Source organism: Micromys minutus (assembly GCF_963924665.1).
Source record: "Micromys minutus genome assembly, chromosome: 10".
NCBI lineage: Eukaryota > Metazoa > Chordata > Mammalia > Rodentia > Muridae > Micromys > Micromys minutus.
The window spans coordinates 38,549,066-38,569,143 of NC_137979.1; the positions used below are offsets into that span (position 1 = coordinate 38,549,066).

Genomic DNA, 20,078 nt, shown 5'->3' on the forward strand with positions numbered 1-20,078 from the left:
GCCTATAGACTTTCCCTTACTTATGTAACATTTTACACTGTACAGGTAGAGGTACCTCAGAGGTGATTTATAGCATCCGTTAGATTTATATAGGCTACATGGCAACATTGCACCTTTTTATATAAAGGATTTGAGTCATAAATTTTTGGTCACTGCTGAGGTCCCAGAACTATTTTCCTTCAGATCATGAGGGTCATGTGAGCTTGTTCATATGTAGGACTTATCTGGAAGCATTAAAAGATATTCAGATTTCTGGGTCTCAACTCGGATCAGCTTCTAATTGCTTAATCTACATCCCTATAATAAATCCTTGGGTTATTTTGTTTACTCCACAAGAACACAGACCCAGACTAACTTCTGAGCTCTCTGTCTATATGATACATATTTGACAAATCAGTGGTGACCTCAGTCACTTTCATAAGCATCACTTTAAGAACGCTTTTTAAAATTTTATTTAATATTTTTGTTTATATGTACTGATTAAGTTTTCCTGGTATAAATGTCTGCACCCACATAAAGGTCAGAAGAGGGTACCAGATCCCCTTGAACTGAAGTTTTAGGCAGTTGTGAGCTGCCATGTGGGTGTTGGGAATTGAACCTGGGTCTTCTGGGTCTTTGAAAAAGCATCCAAAGCTCTTAACCATTGAAGTCAGCTCTCAATCCTCTTAGGTAAGCTTCTTAACTTGCCTAGTTGGCGATTCCTGTCATTTCCTGTTCTGTAACAATTGTAACTTCACTGTATGCTTTTCTGTTACTTTGGGATTAAACTATTCCATGTGTATAGTGAAGTATTAAATACATAAGTTATCAATAAATGATACTTTATTTCTAATTATATAGCATAATTATCATCTATGTAAGAGCCTCTGTAAATGGACTCTCAGTTATAGTGATAAAAACAAAATCAATTGGTAGCCAGCTGGTCACAAAATGATCCATGAAAAAAGGACAAAAAAATCAGTTTATTAAACATTTAGAAGAACAAATAAAGTTTTGAACTTGACAGCATAAATACCACCAACATCATGGTGCAATTACACTAACTTCCTATTATCTTGAACCTGTTTAACAGATGCAATCTTTGTGGTGTTGTCAAAAGGATAATACCTAATTGTTATGTCTGGTGAGGTGCTAAAAAATTACATATTTATGTCTCTACTTAAGCATCCATACACAAACACACATCCCCCTCCCCAGCACATACATTTTGGAAAAAAATGCATTAACTGTAGTTACTAAAACTTCAGTCCATCAAGACCTACAAGTTTTGTTCATTTATTATTGACACCGATTTTACCAAACACCTGGAGTTGAATTTGGCTTCACCAGAGGGATGTAGTCAGGAGCCCCCAATAGCAACCAAGTCCAATCAGGGCCAGAGAAGACGGTGTCTACTTCAGGGAGGGCATCGCACCTCAGCTTAGTCAACTGCAGGAAAGCAATCCCAACTTTAAATCCTGGCCTGTGGGGCCTGCCCAAGAGTCACACTATGGAACTTTGATAAAGTTTGAGTTTTCCTAAAGGAACACGAAGGGCAAAAAATAGATGCACCTTTTGAAAGCTCACGGTATAACTTGTATTTTAAACATCAGTTGTTTCATTCTTGGGCAGGAGAGAAGTTGTTTCTCACAGTTTGTCCCGGCTCATCCAGACACAAGGCTGTAGCCTTTCAAAGGAATGTTTAGGCTTAATGTAAATTTCCGAAATAAGCTAATGAGCTTATTAGAAGAAACCTCTGGGCTCTTTTATCTGGCTTCCCACTTACCCGGTGACTGAGTCCCATCATGCCCTTCTCAAACATAGGGTCCTTCTGCTTCAAGGATGGTTCCTTAAAGGCCTGTTCTATTTAGAGTCAAAGGCCTGTCCCAGCCTTGCCTGATGTGGTTTGTGAATGATCCAAAGTGCCAGTCCCTCTAGGGTTGGAGACTGTCAGTCACAGCCCTCCCATCACTTCAGAGTAGCATCAGCAGAGAAAAACCCTGATTCCTTTTTTTTTCCTTTTTTCCTTTCTTTGAAAATACACTTGACTAATGAAATGACATGACTCAATCAGGAAGTGCTACGCAGCTCGTTCCAAATTATGGCCGAATGACAGGGCACGCATCAGCTCGGATGCATTTTGAATGACCAAATAAATAACCATGGAAAGAGTCCTACATTCACAGTTGGCAACGGGACTTCCTAATGGCTGTGCTCTGCTGCAGTCATCTGACCCTGGGTCCTAGTGTCTCAGGACGTTGGACAGCATTTCTTCATCTACTTAATGTCCCTGTGCAAAGAGAACCTCAGCCTGAGGGTGGGGGTTGATAATTACCTACAGATAAGGCACCTTCGGAGATTCCAAAGTGTTGAATTTTGTTGTTTTGTTTTGAATGAGGTAGGTTTTCTAAAACCTTTCCTGGTATACAAAAGAATCTGTTTTATTATGATCTTTTTTATGTCTTCTGCAGAAAACATTTGTGATGTTCATTTGGTAAAAACAATTCCAAGAAAGGCCGGGTACCTTTTCTTCAGCAACTATTGGATGGTTCCATGAGCTTGGGTGGTCCACAGTGTGATACTTGAACCCTTCTCTGATTAAGTTTAAATACATTTGTCTTTACTCTGGGGGATACTGTTATCAAACAGTTCTGCAATCACCCTTTTTATCCATCTTCAAAAAGATGAACTCTTTGTTGTCTCATGGCTATTACTGAATTATCTCTTACTCAGTTCTATGCAAAATTGTTGAAGCATTTGTTTATTATTTATTTGTTTGTTTTTTTACTTGGAAAACCTATTTGAATTCTCACACCCTCTCATCTCCCACGGTTATCTATGGCTTGGAACAAAACAGATACCTGGGAAGAAATCCTACAGGTCTCGTTTTCCAGAACAGTGACACTAGGAAGAGTGGCTGACGGTGTGAGAGAGGGTATCACTGGATCCGCAGAGAATTCAGACACTGTGGAGGCAGGAAACTGGAAAACATCCATGGGTGAAAGGGAATTTTAATCGAGCACAAAATGTGCCTTTGAAGAAACAGCAGACTCTCTTGACATTATACAAGTCGGTGAAACAAAAATCACAGCCATCTTTAAAGTCAAAACATCTTTCAAACTATAACCCATATCACATAGCACCGAGGTCAACCTCACACCGCATGAGATGCACAGGCCGAAAGGGAACAGATCATCTGGGGCTCTGGCAACAACGCTCCATTCCAGCCACTCAGAATTCTGAAGTGAACATTTATGCGGCAGATGCTTTTCCTAAAAAACACTGTATCATCCAATAAATATTTGACTAAAGCCCATTTTGTGCTTTTGGGTGACGTTAACTGACTTCCTTCTGAGACCTGATAAGAAACAAGAAAGCGCTGGAGCAGGATTCGTCACAGCAAGCTTCAGCATTGTCATAAAAATTTAATTTTAAGCAGAAAACATGCTGATGTGTCAGTAATAGGCTTAAAATATTAAAGACTTCAAAAAACCCCAAGCACTCCTCTGAACAGCATTGGTGAATATATATCTTTGCTATATAATTTTAAAACATGGAATAGTTTTCCTTTTTTCTCTTTTCTATATATAATATATGTCTTCCAAAATACATTGTCAGTATTTATATCTGAAAAATACTGTACAAAAAAAGAACTTCCTATAATTACTCTGTATAAACATTAAACAATTTAATAGTCTCTCCTTTTGGTCTACAGTAAACATTTAAATTGATTGGATAAACCACAGTTTGTGACAACACCGTCCCATTCTGAGATACACCAGTGTCTTTTACATTCATTTTTTTTTTTCAGAAGTCCACTTGATAGGCTCACATATGTTCAAAAGCAAACAGGATAAAAAACATGGGCTCCAGAATCATTCATTTGTGAGGCATTCAAAAAGGACACCAAAGGGGGTCAATGGGGGCTTTACAAAACATCAACTTTTTAACTTAATTAACCAATGTCTAAAAACAGCAAAGTATCGTCCCCCCAAAATATATATTACAAACAAAAAAAAAAGTGGGTGAACTGAATCTTAGGTCAATTGTTCTGAATATCAAGAGGAAAATGGAGAAAAGTTAACCAGAAAAGTAGGCATGGGCTGGGTGTGGGAGGAGAAGACAGCAAAACAAAGTACTCCCCTGACAAAGGCTTCTCCAAGATGCATTTTTTTTTTTTTTTTTTTTTTTTTTTTGGCTTACATACTGATAAATTAACCTCTCATTCTTAGGCCTTCCTTTGCCCTCTGCTTCCCTGTCCTGAGAATATTCTGGTCATGCGCAAATGCATTACTTTATTTTTGATTTTTAAAAGACAGTGAAATTCCTAGGTAGGGAAAATTTCTTACGTCCACTAGTTAATACTCAGGCAGCATGCTCTAGCGTACACTAGGATTATTGCTTTAGGTACAGACAGTGCAAAACACACTCTGTGTTCTATAATGGTACTTACTTATCTGGGGTTGGTAGAATTAAAAGGAAACTTAGTAGGTAGCAGGAAGTAAATATGGGAATCTACTAAATCTAAACAGCACTTTAGATTTGAAGACAGTTATCACCAAAACTGAGAGGAAAATGAGAAAGGGTAGGAAGGAAAAGGGGAAGGGAAGGGGGTGGGCAGAGAGGGGCAACCTATGAAGGAATTCAGCTGCAGCGCAGTGCTAGGCTATGCACCTTTTTAGCATGGTAATTCATGGTTGAAACAGAAACAAGAGCTTATGGTCTTAATAACTGGGATCCAGGGCCTTGCTTCCTGAAGCCACGCAGACCCTGGCAAAGTAAGATCACTGGAACACGGAGCAAGGCAGAAAGGGGAGGAAGGGAAGAAGAAAGGGGAGGAAACCCCATGGGGGTCTCCAGGGTCTAATAAAAACATGGCACCTTTCTTGTTTGGAACTAAAAGACAACAAGAGGACTATTTTTAAATGACAAATGTGAAGGAATGCACACACTCACACATGTACACCGCTGAGCACACATAGGACCATAAGCACATAACACACACGCACAAACATACACACAGATGCACACCAAAATATGAGTCAGTTGCGTTGATGCCTCTGGTAAAGTGCTGATGTCAGAAAGGTTGGTTTGGGTGTGGTGCTACCAAACAGGAAACAAGCTGTTCATCTATTCAAAAGCCAGCCCACAAAAAATGCCATCCTACAGGGGCCCGTGCCTGGCCTCGTACTTGGCAAGTATGTTCTTGCATTTGCCCAGCTCCTTCCTTAAATCAGCCACCTCCTGGCGGAGGGCCGAGTTCTCCTTCTCCAGGAATGAGGCCCGGATTGCGATCTGGTTCTCCTTCAGCCGCCGGGCATCACGGGAACGCTTGGCCGCCATATTGTTCTTTCTGCGCCTCGCCCAGTACTTGTCATCCTGCTCATTAGTTACAGAAGGAAAAAGAAACAAGATATTAGGTTTCGGCAGCACTGGGTGGCAGCCAGGGGTGTGCTGGGACACCAGCCTGGGTTTCTTCATTTCTGTCTTCTTCCTTTACAGCTCCTACGTGTCTGAGGGTATTCAATGCCAGCCATGGCTTCTGTCCTAGAGAAGGACCAACCTGTCGCAACAGGCTTTGCCCAACACAGTTGTGTGCTAGTGAGGCAGAGCTAAGAGTTCATACAGATGAACGCTGAAGGCTCAACACACACCCTAAATTCCATTCCAATTTTCTTCAGTTTCTTTGTTGAAATTTTTTAACCTTTTTTTTTTTTTCTCCCATGAATACACATGAAGGCTTCTCTAAGTTGGGACAGTGTCATTGGAAGGCAATATGGCGATATCTCTCAATAATAGACACATATAAATTTTAAATTAACTAGCACCCCCTCTTTAAGATAATGTCTTACATAGCCCAGGTTGGTCTTGAACTTACTATGCAGCCAAGGGTGGTCTTGAACTCCCGATCCTCCTGCCATTGCCTCCTTAGCACCACTATGCCAAGCCTCTCTAAAACCTATCTTAGTGACTATAATGTTGATGTAGCAACTCCACCCCTATGATTTCATCTAGCATTCTCCATGTTCATAGACATGGGTGTGTTTTTGTTATAAAATTATTTGCAATAGTTAAAAATGAGAAAAACTAATCATCTATATGTAGAGTTGATAACTACATCTTCATGGTATTTTAAAAATAGAGATCTGGGGTGGGGACTACAAAGATATGCATGACACCCTGTGATATGGGTAGAAACTACAGAAATCTGCTGTAGAACATGCATGTTTATCACAGATGGATTAACATTACAGTTCACTAATATAGAGATGGCCAGGTGGATTTATGGTGGCTAATATAGGTCCCACTATTAGAGGGACCAACCCAGTGATGCAATACAAAGAGGTTCACCCACCCTTTCAGTTTATACCCTGAGCTATCAGAACATCACACAAGGGGCACTTACACTTCAGTAACTGAAAACAGAAATTAAAAAATATATTAGCTTTCATTAATCAATGTACTCCTACCCATGGCTAGCATTTAAATAATGTATTCTAATTTCCTGTGTAACTACTTGCAGGGTTTCAATTACCCTATCTGGAATTCCCATATCTTCCTCCATCATTGCTCTCCCTACCAAAAGAAAGGAAAGCTTCCTAGGTGGACTGATGGGGGATCATATGGACATTTTTAATCCATGGAGGGGATAGTATCAAACAAAAAAATTTGAAACTCCTTTTGTGTGAGCAACTTGCTACAGTGAACATCTCTGTCTTAGCAAAGCTGATACTTTAGTTCATGTCACCTAGAATAGGTAGGTGAAGCCAATTCTTCCCATCTCTCAAGATGCTAAGGACAGTTGGCACTGGAGGAAGTCACTCATATGGGTGGAGCTCAAAGGTTGCAAAAGGAGTTCGGGATCAGTGGTCTGCCTCTTTTCCTGTCCATTATCCTCAGTAGACATGTACCTTGTGTGAAGACCATGTGTGAGATGGGAAGTATGAGAAGGTTCTTGCCTCCTGGTCACAAGATTGTCTTTTGTTCATAAAGCACCTCTAGATCTCTGCACATTTCGTAATGTGTAATGGAATAAAAAAGGGTATCTTCGTAACTACTGGTTTTCAAAGTCTTCTTAGAGGGGAGGGGACCCTTTGAGGAATGCCTTGATGAGTAAGTTTGGATAGGTAGGCTGTGGTTGTTGATAGGATTTGCTGTTTGTGCTTCTCAAAGCTGGTGGGAAGGGCAGAAAGGGAGGGTGGCTGGGAGGTCCTGGGAAACCCAGTGACATCACTTAAGCGAGGGGAACCAAAGGATGCAGAACAGTGAAGCATCCAGCTTTGATGTCCTCCTCCATTCCACCCCCCTTTATAGCATCAGGAAGCTGACCACACTTGTCAATATGCCCAGGAGTATGGTTTCCAAGAACATTCTAATGAAGGGCTGAGTCCAAATGGGTCAGAACCTACACACAAGGGCACATGAGAGCAGGAGGTGAGGCTGTGCTTGAGCACAGCCTTGGGAAGTGGGTGAATGGATTTGGTGTTCTGTGACAATTCTGACCACGTCTTTAAGGACCAAGGGGGTCACCGACTGACCTTAATGTAACAAACAACTCTTCTCCATCAGTTCTCACTGGGGGGTTTGCTCAGGCCTCTTATCATTTATAAAGTGCCTTTCCCCAGCCTCACCTGCTCACATATGTAGATGAGCTAGCACGTGTGTGGAATGGGGAACAAGCCTCTTAATTAGGAGGGAAGCAAAAAAGAGAGCTGTGAGAAAGGATGGAGAGAATGGGAACGATGGAAGAAAGGATACCCTGGTCTTTAGAAGCTTGCCTCCTTTCATCCTTCTGATTGGAGACAGGGAGGCAGGATCTCTAGTGGGAATGTTAGATCTGACACTGGATCTCCTGGTCCATCCTGTATCTGCCCAGAGCTGATACCCTCTGGCTGCTCAGTTACCTTCATGCAAGGAAGCACTCATCTCTTACCTCTAACACTCCCCTTTTCTGTACAGACTAGAATTTCTATGAGCTCAAGTGCGGTGCTGATGTTGGCAAACACTAGCATCCCCTAAGCCTCTGCAAGATGTTTTGCTGAGTGAATGAATGGCCCTTAAGAGTAGTAAGAAACAAATGTGACTGTGTGTTATCAGTGAGGAATTCCTGTATGTCACCATTTAGGTCTCCCTCAATATATATGCTAACCCAAAAGGCCAGCTTCAGAGATGCTAAGCACTTGTGGTAAAGAGCATTCTTGGTAGGGTCCACCCCACTCTATTTCCGGTTGACCTGTCATTCTGTGCTGAGGGCCACATACAGCTTGTCTCCCACCCACCCTAGTTCACTCCTCTCTGCTGAAGGGAGAAGCCCTCAAGGCTCTTCTTCCTGCTTCTCAGCAGCTCTCAATTTGTGCTTTGAGGTTTCACCTGCAATTGAAAAACCCCTCTGAGGGCACACTGCAGAAGAAGGTTCCTGCCAGTTCCCTACCCACCATGTGGAAAGGGCAGGCTGAGCCATGACAGCAGCAGTGCATATGATTCAAGCCCAGATGGTTCATCGTGGCCTCTTTGCTGCCAAGAGTACACGGGCCATTAAGTACGCTCACTCTTCAAACACGCAAAGTTGGAGACTCTGTGAAGGTCTGGCTACAAGTTTAATCTCCTCGGTAGCACCCTGTCAAACCACTTCCCAGTCAATAAGAGGCCCAGGCTGAACAGGCTTCATGGTTTGGGTGAAGAGATAAAACTCCGAAATACACAGAATTAGATTGCTAAGACTCAAGACTCTGGAAGGCCTCCAACTGCCAGAAGGTACTTTATTCAGCTTGCATCTGATCCCATGGCCCCTTAGAGTCCCGAGAAGTTTGGATTTTCTGGTACATTTCCTACAGACTTTGTTGGTTTTGATTCTTAGAGTGACATCTCTGGATTTTTTATGTAAGGGCCCTTTGTCTGGGCTACCATGCTACAGTGACCTTTGTAGAACCCATCTTACACTAAAAGTAGAGTTCACCTCAGTTCCCCTTTCTGCTTCTCCATATCCTCAACATAAGGCGATAACTTGGGATGTCAGCCCTGACTCTTGCCCATTTTGTAGCAATTAAGAAGTTCTCAGATGTGAGGATAACAGGCATGCTTCAGATCATCTGGGTACATCTGCCTCTTGTATTCTTTCTAGACATAAAATGGTAGAAAGACTGGCCTACATTAGTTCACACTTCGTCACAAACTCTCATTTTCCTATGAAGTATCTCTACATATTTAGGTCTGGGCAATGAAAATCAGGTGTTAGGAAAGAGCTAATTATGGTTGATCCAAATATGTTAAATACATGTAATCATCTATTTTTCTCACGATTGGAAAGAAGCAAAAACAGAACAAGTCCTACGAAATGGATGATCATAAATACTTCTGTGCTTGTAGAATTTCGGAATGTTCTACATCCTAAGGCAAATGTATCAGACCAGGTGAATCTGTTTCCCAATAAATGACTTCTCCACTTCAACCCAGGACAGAAAAACCACTCAGAACTTAGTTAACGTCAAATAGTAGCAGAGGATCTATTATCTCTTCCCACAACATGCAATCATGGTCATATGCAAGGGGAAATTCAGACTTGTTTAGTCCCCAAAACACTCGGGAAAATGGTAGAGCTCACTATCAACAATGAACACTGAAAACTGAGGTCCTGTCAAGTGCTCTTCTCAAAACATCTCCCCACCCCACCCCCTTGCAACATTAAAAGGGTTGAGCTTGATGCATGGGCTCATGGGATCCCTTATAGAGAGGAACCAGTTTGCTTCCTTCAGGACTTAACGTCGCCTGAATCTTTTGCTTCTTCTCCTTAAGTCGGAACACTATCAAGACATGAAAGCATATTTCAAAAAAACTCCTAGAGAGGAAGTACTGTGCCAAAAAGTCACATGCCAAAAAAAAAAAAAAAAGAAAAGAAAACAAAAAAAAAAAAACCAAAAAAAAAAAAACAAAAAAAAACAAAAAAAAACCAACCAACCAACCAAACAAACAAACAAAAAACCATAATCAGAACTCTCAGGTCCTTCGTTTCCCAGTACATACAGACTTCCGGAATCCACCTGTTTAGTTTCCCATAATTTCACCTCCCATTAGCCCATAGCCTGATTACCAGTTCCAATTTACCTTCAAATCGTCAGGAATGAAGACTTTTCGAGCTTTCTTAATCATGGGCTGTGGCTTCAGTTCTTCCTCGGAGAACTTCCGTTTGCGAGGATCAAACATTTCTTGCCCTGGGATGCTGGAGAGGGCAAGGTCTGCCGGGTCTGGTTCATACCCGACCGGAACTTGAATGGTGTCAGGGTCAATGGGACTCGGTGTGTTTCGGTTAGCTGGCAACAGCTGGCCTGGAAAAACACAGGAGTTTTAACTTATGTCAACTCTAAGGCAACCCAGGTCAGCGCCACTTAGGAGTGTTTGGAGTCTTTAACCCACTTTCTCCTGCCCTTGCTGCCTTTGGTCCTTATTCATCTTTACCAAATTTCCAAGAACACAGCAGGCAGAACATGATTGACTCATATCTTATCAGGCAAAACAAAGATACATACTACTAGTTCACAAATGGGATGAAGAAAGCTTAAAACACACACACTCCCATTTTCCTACCACTCGAATTGTGATGGCTAGTTGTATGTATGTCAACAAGTTAGAGTCACTTGGGGAGTGGGAATCTCAACAGAAAATGTGTTTACCAGACCGGCCTAGGGCAAGACTGTGGTGCATTTTTAAATTGACCATTGATGTGGGAGGACTCAGATCACTGTGGCTGGTGCTGCCCCTGAGCTATTGGTCATGGGTGGTTTAAGAAAGCAGGCTGAGCAAGAATTAAGGAGCAATCCAGTAAGCAGCATTCCTCCATGGTCTTCAACTCCTGCCCCTAGGTTCCTGTTCTATGTAAGTTCCTGCCCTGACATCTTTCAGTGATGAACGGTTTTGTCACAGCAATTGTGACGCTAAGATACACATGGAGCATCAGCTACTTGACTGGCATGCTGGATGATGTAACCGATAGAGTTACAAGGGTTGTCACTTAAGGCTGTTTCCCAGGTGAGTCACAGAAACTGACCTAGAATTAGCCAGTTAGGGTAGGGTGTGGTGGTTGTAGGATGGAAGTCAATCTCATGTGCGTTCAGAGTGTAGAAAAACATACCTGACGAGAAAGAGGTTGGGGGTGAGGGAATGGGGGTTGGATCCTGGCGATAACACCCAGTGGAGCTGCATCTTGAGATAGATAGTAATCTGCAAAAAGGCACTCTAGACACAATAAGATAGACACAAGAATTTCAGTGTCTGTATGTGTTATGTTGATGTGTGTACCTGTCAGTGTAGGTATGTGTACATGTGCATATGTGTGTGCAAAAATGCATATTTGAGGCAGGAGGTAGACATTGGGTGCCGTTTCTTGACCATGCTCCACCTTTATTTTTCAAGATGGTTCCTCTCACTGAACCTGACACTCTTAAATTTAGTTAGGCTTGCTGGCCAATGAGCTTCAGATATCCACCTGCCTCCACCCTCTCTCCTTGGGTTTTTACATGGGCTCTCGGGATCTGAATTCAGGTCCCAATGCTCTTGTGGCAGACACTTTACCAACTGAGCTACCCCCTCAGCTCTAGGTTGGCTTACTTTTGTTTTTCCCTGGGGTTCTGATCATGGTCGGTCAGCAAGTGTGTTACATCCCCCCCACCCCCATCCAGTTTGCTTTTTTTTTTTTTTTTTTGAGTAGCTATGAATAGTCATCAGTTGTTGGAACCCAGCACAGAAGACAAAATGAGTTTAGGTAAAACTACTCGAGCTGAGGCCACAGGTAAGAGGGTTTCAGGGATATAACAAACCAAACAACTGTGAATGTCACGGGAGAATTTTGAGGAGTGAGGCGGCAAACAGCCACTTTAGAACAAGACTCTTGGGGTTAAATGGACTGAGGGGCACAGAGGGGGAGATAGGCCGGGTACGAAGCTGTTGTGGTACAGTGCACCCACAGTAAAAGTGGCTACACGGATGCTGAGAAGGGGCACATTTAAAAAAGCAGTTAGCAGATCAGAAAGGGCAGAAGGGAGACAGCCCCACTTCTACTTGAACCCTCTGCAGACTAAGCCACCGGACTGCACAAACATCCACAGAACAATGGGTGGATTGTGTTTCTTTGTCTAGCTGGTGAAAGTGAACTTAATAACAGAGCAAATGTTTACGCTGGGAGTTCTGCGGCTAAACTTCTGGTTTCATCTCAGTTTTACAATTGTTCCTTTCATGCTCGGAGAATAAATGAGAGCACACAGCCTGGCTGCACTGGGCCCGGCTGCTCTTCTTCCTCATTGCCAGAGGTAGGCCCCCATGTAGGAAGAACCCTCAGAGTTCATTAGAAACCTACCCCAGGGTGAAGCATGCAACCCATTGCTTATATTGCATGAAACTGAAACCCTGCACACCTGTTTCTGGAAAGGCCTGGAAGGGAGATTGAAAAATGGATGACACAGACGACCTTCTAGGTCCCTTCTCTGCTTTGAGCCCTCTTTGTACACTGCTTGCCAAAAAGGAAGGACACCCCCCACCCCCACATTGGCAGGTGATGGGTTTTTTTCTCATTAGCCAAGCTGCTGCACAGCTCCAGCTTCTAGGGACTGCTGAGCTCTGAACCGGATGGTGAGAACACAGCATCATCTTGTGCCTCTTGACCTTGCCTTTAAACGGAACCTCATGTCCATCAAATAGAATGTTATTTTTTAGGAAGGCATTATCTTTGAACTTAATAACAATACGCCCCACCTAATGTCTCATCACCACATCCCCGACCAGTTCATAGGCATCTATGCTTTTCTCTTACCTTTTTACATAAATTTGTTATTCTCTCTCTCTCTCTCTCTCTCTCTCTCTCTCTCTCTCTGTGTGTGTGTGTGTGTGTGTGTGTGTGTGTGTGTGTGTATGTGTGTAAAGGGGGGGGGCGAGTGAGCTTGTAGGAGTCAGTTCTTCTCTGAGGACACTTAATAGTTCTATCCAACCCCAGCTGAGACATCTACAACACAGCTCCTACACAAAAGTCTCAGGGAACATCGAGGAGAATGCATGTGGGGGGAGGGTGCTGGAAGATTATAAGACCCAGAGGACCAAAATATCTGCTATGAGATTGGGTCTTCTATAAATGATAGGGAAGGTACACTAAGAATATCTCAGCCAACAGGGACACCACCAGTTGATATACCAATATGGATGGGGGAATCTTAAATGGCCCTACCTCTGGATGAAGAGCTACAGGTTAGTTCTTTTTATTTTAAAGATTTGTTTATTTATTTATTTATTTTATGTATGTGAGTACACTGCCACTCTCTTCAGACACACCAGGAGAGGGCACCAGATCTCATTACAGATGGTTGTGAGCCACCATGTAGTTGCTGGGATTTGAACTCGGGACCTCTGGAAGAGCAGTCAGTGCTCTTAACCACTGAGCCATCTCTCCAGCCCTATAGGTTAGTTCTTAACAGCTGCTGAGAGAGGAAGAATGGGTGTTCTCCAGGGACAAGTTCCCAGCAGTTTCTCCAATCCTAAGTGGTCAGTTTTAACCACACATACATTAGAACAACACTAAACATACTCAACAGGATATACATACAGGTAATATTTGTAATAATTATTTTATTATTATAATATAAAACATAATTAAATATAAATATTACATATAAAATTAATTATGAGGTCATAAATTTGAGGAGTGAGGGGCACGGGAGAAGTGGGATGTAAGAGGGAAGGGTAGAAATGATAATATGAAATGTGTGTATATATATATATATATATGTATATATATATATATATTCTCAGAAAGACTCAACAAGATAGATTTTGTCTTATAATTTAAAGATACTTTTATTATACTTGATTTATTTTGTGAGCCTGCATGGGTTATTTGTGTGAGCTCATTTGTGCACGTTAGTTGAGGTCAGAGGGCAACTCATGTGGGTTTCCTTCTACAATGTGGGTCTTGGATATCAAACTTGGCCCATCAGGCTGAGTGGCAAGCACTTCTCAGCTTCCTGAGCTATCTCATGAGCCCAGTGTTCACTCGATCCTAAAATTAAACTTCATCGACTCTTCATCCAGCTTACATTGAACAGTTTTCCCACCCTGTTTATGATGGGATTGTTCCATTGTAACTCTGTATTGGCATAAGTACACAGTATGTTCATATATCAGTGTATAACCTTGCACTTTTCTTTATTACAACTATTACTACTTTATTTGACTCACTCAGAATTTCTTTTCATGTGCAACATAAAAAAAGATGCTAACTAAATGTTCTCAAAATGTCTGGCTCTAGTGACTGATATCGGTAAAGCTTAATATTTGACAAGACCAAGTCATGTCTTCATTAGAGTACTTTCAAAGGGCGTCATGTTACCCCCTGCACACATCCTTTCAGGTGAGTTTCAGAATGCATTTGTTGAGTTTTATTTAAAATCTTCAGTGGGAGTTTGGAGTGAAGACTGCAAGTGAGCCACGCAGGAAGACACATTGAATGTCCCATTTTCACTTGGGGGGAGGTCTTAAAAAAAAGTTCAGTTCTTACAGGGGCCTTAACTTGTCACATTGTTGCTGTGTTTGTTAACTTGAAATGCTCTCTATAGAAGCTGTTACTGGTTCCTCCAGGTCCTAACTGGTCCTAACTGGTTGTTGCTCGTATGTAGGAAGTGACAGGTTTTGAGATACCAGGCTCATAGACAACCACCTCCCCCACCCCCAGCCTGCCTCTAACAGTCTGATCAAGTCTGATTTTTCTTAACTTTTTAGTAAGTAATTTTATCATCCACCTGCAGGGCTAGTTCAAGCTCACTTCAAATGTTTAGTATTTCCACTTCTTCCTCCATGAAAAACTCTAATCTCGCCGCATCAGCATCATCTGCATCAGCAACATGAGGTGGAGTGAGGTGAGATGGGTAATCCCACCATCCAGACATCAGTGGAAGATGCTCACACCATAAAACCCCAAAGGGTCACAGTCTCAGAGTTAGGGACTCCCACCCTTATTGTATTGACCATTGTTTTTCAAACCAGAAATAAAGACATTAAATTTCCTCAAATGCCTCACCCTCTATTTTTTAATTTAATTTTATTTTTACTTATTTACTTTATATCCCACTCACTGCCCCCCTCCCAGTAAACGTCTCCCCACTATCCTCTCCCCTCCCTTTCTCCTCTGGGCCTAAACAAGAAGGAAGGCTCAATTGAGCAAGCCTGAATCTCATTTAGAAAGAGGAATAAAATAGTCACAAGAGGCAGATGGAGGGAGGGAACGGGGAGGGAGGGAGATGAGGAGGGAAATGGGGGGGGTTCAGGAGCAGGGGGAAGGACAGGAGAGATGGCAGATGGCCATGAAAATGAATGGGGATCTGCAACTGATACAGCGAGGTTGTGATGGAGGGGCATCTCTAGGATGAGACATGGCCTGGGACAAGGAAGGAGCCCAAGAATCAATGAAGATGACCTTAGCTGTGACTCTCTACATTGGGGACATGAAACCTAAAGAGGCCTCACCCTCTTTAAAAAAATGTTACAATAACTGTGTCTCCCTTCCCCCGTATTTGCTGTTTAAGCTTGATGTTACTCTTAGGTTTAATTTAAAGTCTGCAGGTTCAATCCCACTACTGGGGTTCTGCAGTCTGCTGGGCATCATGTTCTTCTACTGGCCCCACAATGACACTCTACGGAAGAGCCAAGGAGGAGTCTGCAGTGAGAGGTAGACCAGAGAGCCTACGGAAATCCGGGAAGAGATCCAAAGTCACCTTCGGACCCAGAGTTGGGCTCCACTTTGGGCACCTCACAGGCCTGCCGAAACCTTCTCGTTAGCCTTCTTTCATGAGAATTTATCAGTCCCTGTCCCATTAGCTGACTAGCATCGGTGAACAGAGATAGTAGCAATGTGTGTCCTTTCTGCTCAGGTCATTGGTTTGTGTTCTTAAATTACAGCTGCATGGAAGCCGCAAATAACCCTTTTATTTATTATGTAGTCCCTAAGGCTAGTTGTAGGGACTGAAACCCTTCTGAGGCGCTCCCCGTTCCAGGGGACAGGCATTAGATTTAAAGCCATATAAAAAAAGACAAAGACGTCATCACGGCTCAGTGTTAGTCCCTCAGGAGCACGAGCAGGCTGAGAGAAACCATCCTCTATCAAGAAAGGCTGAGAGGGGTCTAGAGAGATGACTCCATGGTTAAGAGCCCTGGTTGCTCTTCGAAAGGGCCTGTGTTCGATTCCCAGCACCCATGTGGTAGATCACAGCTCCCTGCAAGTCCAGGTCTAGGGGATCCGACCCCTTATACAGACAGACATGCGGGCCAAACACCAATGCACATGAAATAAAATAAATGAAAATTTAAAAAGCAAGAAAGGCTGGGGGAAAGGAGGTGATTTGTACATTGTCCAAAGGGATCCCTTTCCACCGAGTGGGTGGAAAGCCTCCCAATTCAAAGCCTGGTCTCAGGTCTTCCTCTCGCCTGCCTGCTTCTCCCCTCTCCACCATTAGTTTGAGGTCTGTTTGCTTGTTATGGTCTCCTGGATCCCAGATGGTCCTAATAACATCTCTTCTTCTCTTGGAATCGGGAGAAAACCACATTCAGGGCTCATAGCCTGCCTACTTCAATATAAAACACCCCTGTTCCGGGAAATCCCTTTAGCACATAAGAAACCCATGGGGGGGGGGCTATAATAATATTTCAGGATCAATAAGGAGAGTTTGCAATACATACAGAGATAAAATAAAAGTCTCCTGAGTGTATCCTAAAAGTGTGGGTCTTCCCAGACTTTGAGTCTAGTTTAGGTGGTTTCTGTTCTGATGACAAGGGACACTAACTCCTTTACCAAGCACCCTGCAAGTGCAGGCACATTCCAGTGGCCCAGGGTCCCATTCTTCCCCTGCCCACAACTTTTCCACGTAGCTTTGCAACTTCAGGCCTAATCTGTTTCCAAGCCTCTCTAATCTGGACTCAACTCCTATCTTGCACAGCCAAGAGAATATGGGAAGAGTGCTTTGGCCTTCTGCAGCCAAGCCAAAGGTACTATGCAGGAGCCTGTCTCTGTCAGTGGTGTGAATGTCATTGCAATAAACGAGTTTGGGCAAGCCGGCTGCAAGGAAGGGCACTAGAGAGGCCAGGGGATCAGCTCAATCACCTGCTCCCTAGAAGTGTGGATCCGGCTAAGGCCAGAACAGCCGCTGACTGGCACAGAGCAATTGCACCTGAGTGAACCATAAATCCTTACTTGCGTATGTTCTGGGCTTTTGTGACGGGCTAGCATTCTCAAGGTAGCAGATGACTGTTCCAGGAACTGAGCTACTTCAAGTGGGGATGTGTTCGGTCCCATTCCCATCGAGCTGGGGTTTAAGTAGCTAACATTGAACTTGGAAGTGAGACATGCTTAAGCTCTCCCTAATTCCAGTTTCACCACCTGAATATTATACATCAGAACACTCATGAAAAGGCAAACAAAACAAACGGCTCCTCCACACCCCATCAAAGTCTGTTTGGGAGAAGAAATGATTGGTCACACCCAAATACACACACACACACACACACACACACACACACACACACAGAGAGAGAGAGAGAGAGAGAGAGAGAGAGAGAGAGCGAGCGAGAGAGAGCGAGAGAGAGAGAGAGAGAGAGAGAGACAGACAGACAGAGACAGAGACAGAGACAGACAGAGACAGACAAAGAGATGGAGAGAGACAGATATGTTCTTATAGTATCTTTCTGAGTTTCGGTTTCCTTGTATACAAAAGGATGTCGGAGTGTTGGCTGCATAGCCAGGGAGTAAAGACTGTGACAATGAATTTGACAATGTGCAAGGTAAATAGTTTAGCATGGGCCCTGGAAAGAACTTGGTGAGTGGTCCATATACAACCACAAATGTAAACTGTACATTCTAGGATCACAGAGACTGACTCACTCACAGGGTTGTCCCTATTTCTAAGGCAGCGCCATCCCTCTCCTAAACTACTGCAACCTCAGTCCTCCTGTCTGTTCTGTCCTTCCATCCATGCCTAATCATGAATTCGGTGGCGAGAAGACATTCTTCAAGCCGACACCCAGGCAGGTCCCCTCTCATACCGAATCTTCCCAAATCACTCCATCACCCCACGTGACGACATTGGAGATTTCCCTCCCACACTAGCCCTTCCTATGTATTCACACACCCACGTGCCCTGGCTACAACATTCTTTTCCTCTACTCTCTGCCTGCTTCTTTGCACCATTTCGGTTCCAGCTCCAATCTTTATGGGCTTCAGCCTCACCCACTGCCCATCTGACTCTTTTGGGTTTCCTCTTAATATTCATTTTTATCCACATTTTACTTTCTATAGCATTGAAACAGGGGCTAAGTTTCTCTACTTTTGCCTTAAAATTACTTCTAAGGGGCACCTTTATTTTTCAAAATCTGAAAAAAATGAAAACATTGTTTAAAGTGGCTATGTTTTCTTGGCTATCTGTTTTGCAGGGGGCTGTGTTAAAAGTCGCTGAGGAAAGTCCACCAAGAAGTTATAAAGTTAGAAGGGGAGGAAGAAAGGGGCCAAAGGATATGTAAGAAATGGGATGAAGGAAGAAACTGAAGGAGTGAATGAAAGAAGAAATGTAGATTAAATAAAAAGAGAGGGTGAAGTTAAAGGCAGAGGAGGAAAGAAAAGAAAAAGGTTTTCCCTGGGACAGCTCTCCGGGAGAGAAAGCCCATTGCACTAGCACGGGGATGATTTCAGATCCCAGCATTTAAGGCACAATAACAGAGCTGGTCCTGCACTCTAACCACAGCACTGCGGGCGCACAGGCAGGAAGATCACTGGGCTTACTGCCCTCATGTCTAGCTTGGGAGAAGGAGCAGAGAGTAACACAGCAGGCCACTGATATACCATGCTCTCTCTCTCTGTGTGTGTGTGTGTGTGTGTGTGTGTGTGTGTGTATGTTTGTGTATATGTGTGTGTGTGTGTGCGCGCGCGCACGAGAGAGAGAGAGAGAGAGAGAGAGAGAGAGAGAGAGAGAGAGAGAGAGAGAGAGAAGAACAAAAGAAAAGAAAAAAAAAATCTAAGCCTAAGATACTGGAAAGGGTGCTCTGCTCCCCCAGAAACCTGGGCACTTGTTCTGCCTGCCTCTCTGTCTCTCTGTCTCTTTGTCTCTCTGTCTCTCTGTCTCTCTGTCTCTCTGTCTCTCTCTCTCTCTCTCTCTAAGACATACTCAGATATGGAGTCAGGAAGTATTCATTCTCAAGACTGGAGAATAAATACAAAGGAAGTCCCACTGTGAAGATGCCTTTGATCCCGAGGCTCTTATCCAACGCCTCTATTCACTAAGTAACAGGCTGCCCACAAAAATAAGGGTGAGTAGGAAATCCACAGCCCCATCTGAGCCCCGGTATGTGGACAGCTCTTCTCCATCCAGTGAGAAGACAGACAGACAGATGTAGTGAGTCCTGGGAGCAGGCAGATGCTTTCCCTCCAGTGAGTAGTGAGTACCATTGTTAGTAACCAAGGGGTAACCAGGTAACCCTTGCTTCCATCAGGCTTCTTAGGAAGACTAGCTCCGATGTTTCATCCCCACGTTAGCTCTCCAGGGTGGAATTGGTAGCATCCTCAGTCTCCAGACGTGGACATAAAGGAAAAGCAGAGGAGCAGAATCTGCTCCAAAGAGTTGCGTCATTTGCCGCGCATGCCCACTAACAGCTAGATGCGCCTCCTCTTCCTCACTCTGCAAATGGACCGCTGGTGGGACCATGAAGCCTAGCCCTGCATCATGACTGGGCTAGGGGTCCACCGAACAGAACTGCACTGAATTATCAGCATGCCCAGCTAAGGGACACAGCCTCTTAGAGAAGTAGCAGAGAAAGGCCAGAGCAATGAGGCTACTTACATTAAGTCACTCAAGTCAGCTGGGACTCAGCCCCTAGCCAGCCGGACCCTAAATGCGCTTTCTCCTTTACTTCGCCCTCTCTCACATTGGCAGCAGAGGAACAAAGGGAATGCTTTTCAGGTCCTCACACCTTAGGGCCCACCAGGTGCCTAGACAAGAGTTGGTAATCCAAAGGGACAGGTACAGTCTTCTGTCATACACACAAGCCCCAGGGACGTCTGGTTTGTACCCTTGCTCCTCTCTCCC

At 43.6% G+C, this 20,078-nt stretch overlaps 1 protein-coding gene across 4 annotated transcripts in view; it reads right to left on the bottom strand.

Moving 5' to 3' along the window:
• Positions 1-1,159: 1,159 nt before the first annotated feature.
• Positions 1,160-20,078, bottom strand: part of HLF (HLF transcription factor, PAR bZIP family member) — a 56,564-nt gene continuing 37,645 nt past the window's right edge. The window contains exons 3-5 of one of the 4 annotated variants that reach the window (XM_080922892.1): positions 10,081-10,301; positions 5,171-5,358; positions 1,160-2,960 (exon numbers count right to left, since the gene is read on the bottom strand). In XM_080922892.1, the coding sequence (XP_080779018.1) occupies positions 2,918-2,960; positions 5,171-5,358; positions 10,081-10,301 (452 nt within the window). In that variant the 3' untranslated portion in view covers positions 1,160-2,917. Of the gene's footprint in view, positions 5,362-10,080; positions 10,302-20,078 lie in introns of all 4 variants that reach the window. The other 3 variants (XM_080922891.1, XM_080922894.1, XM_080922893.1) reach the window with 3 other exon arrangements.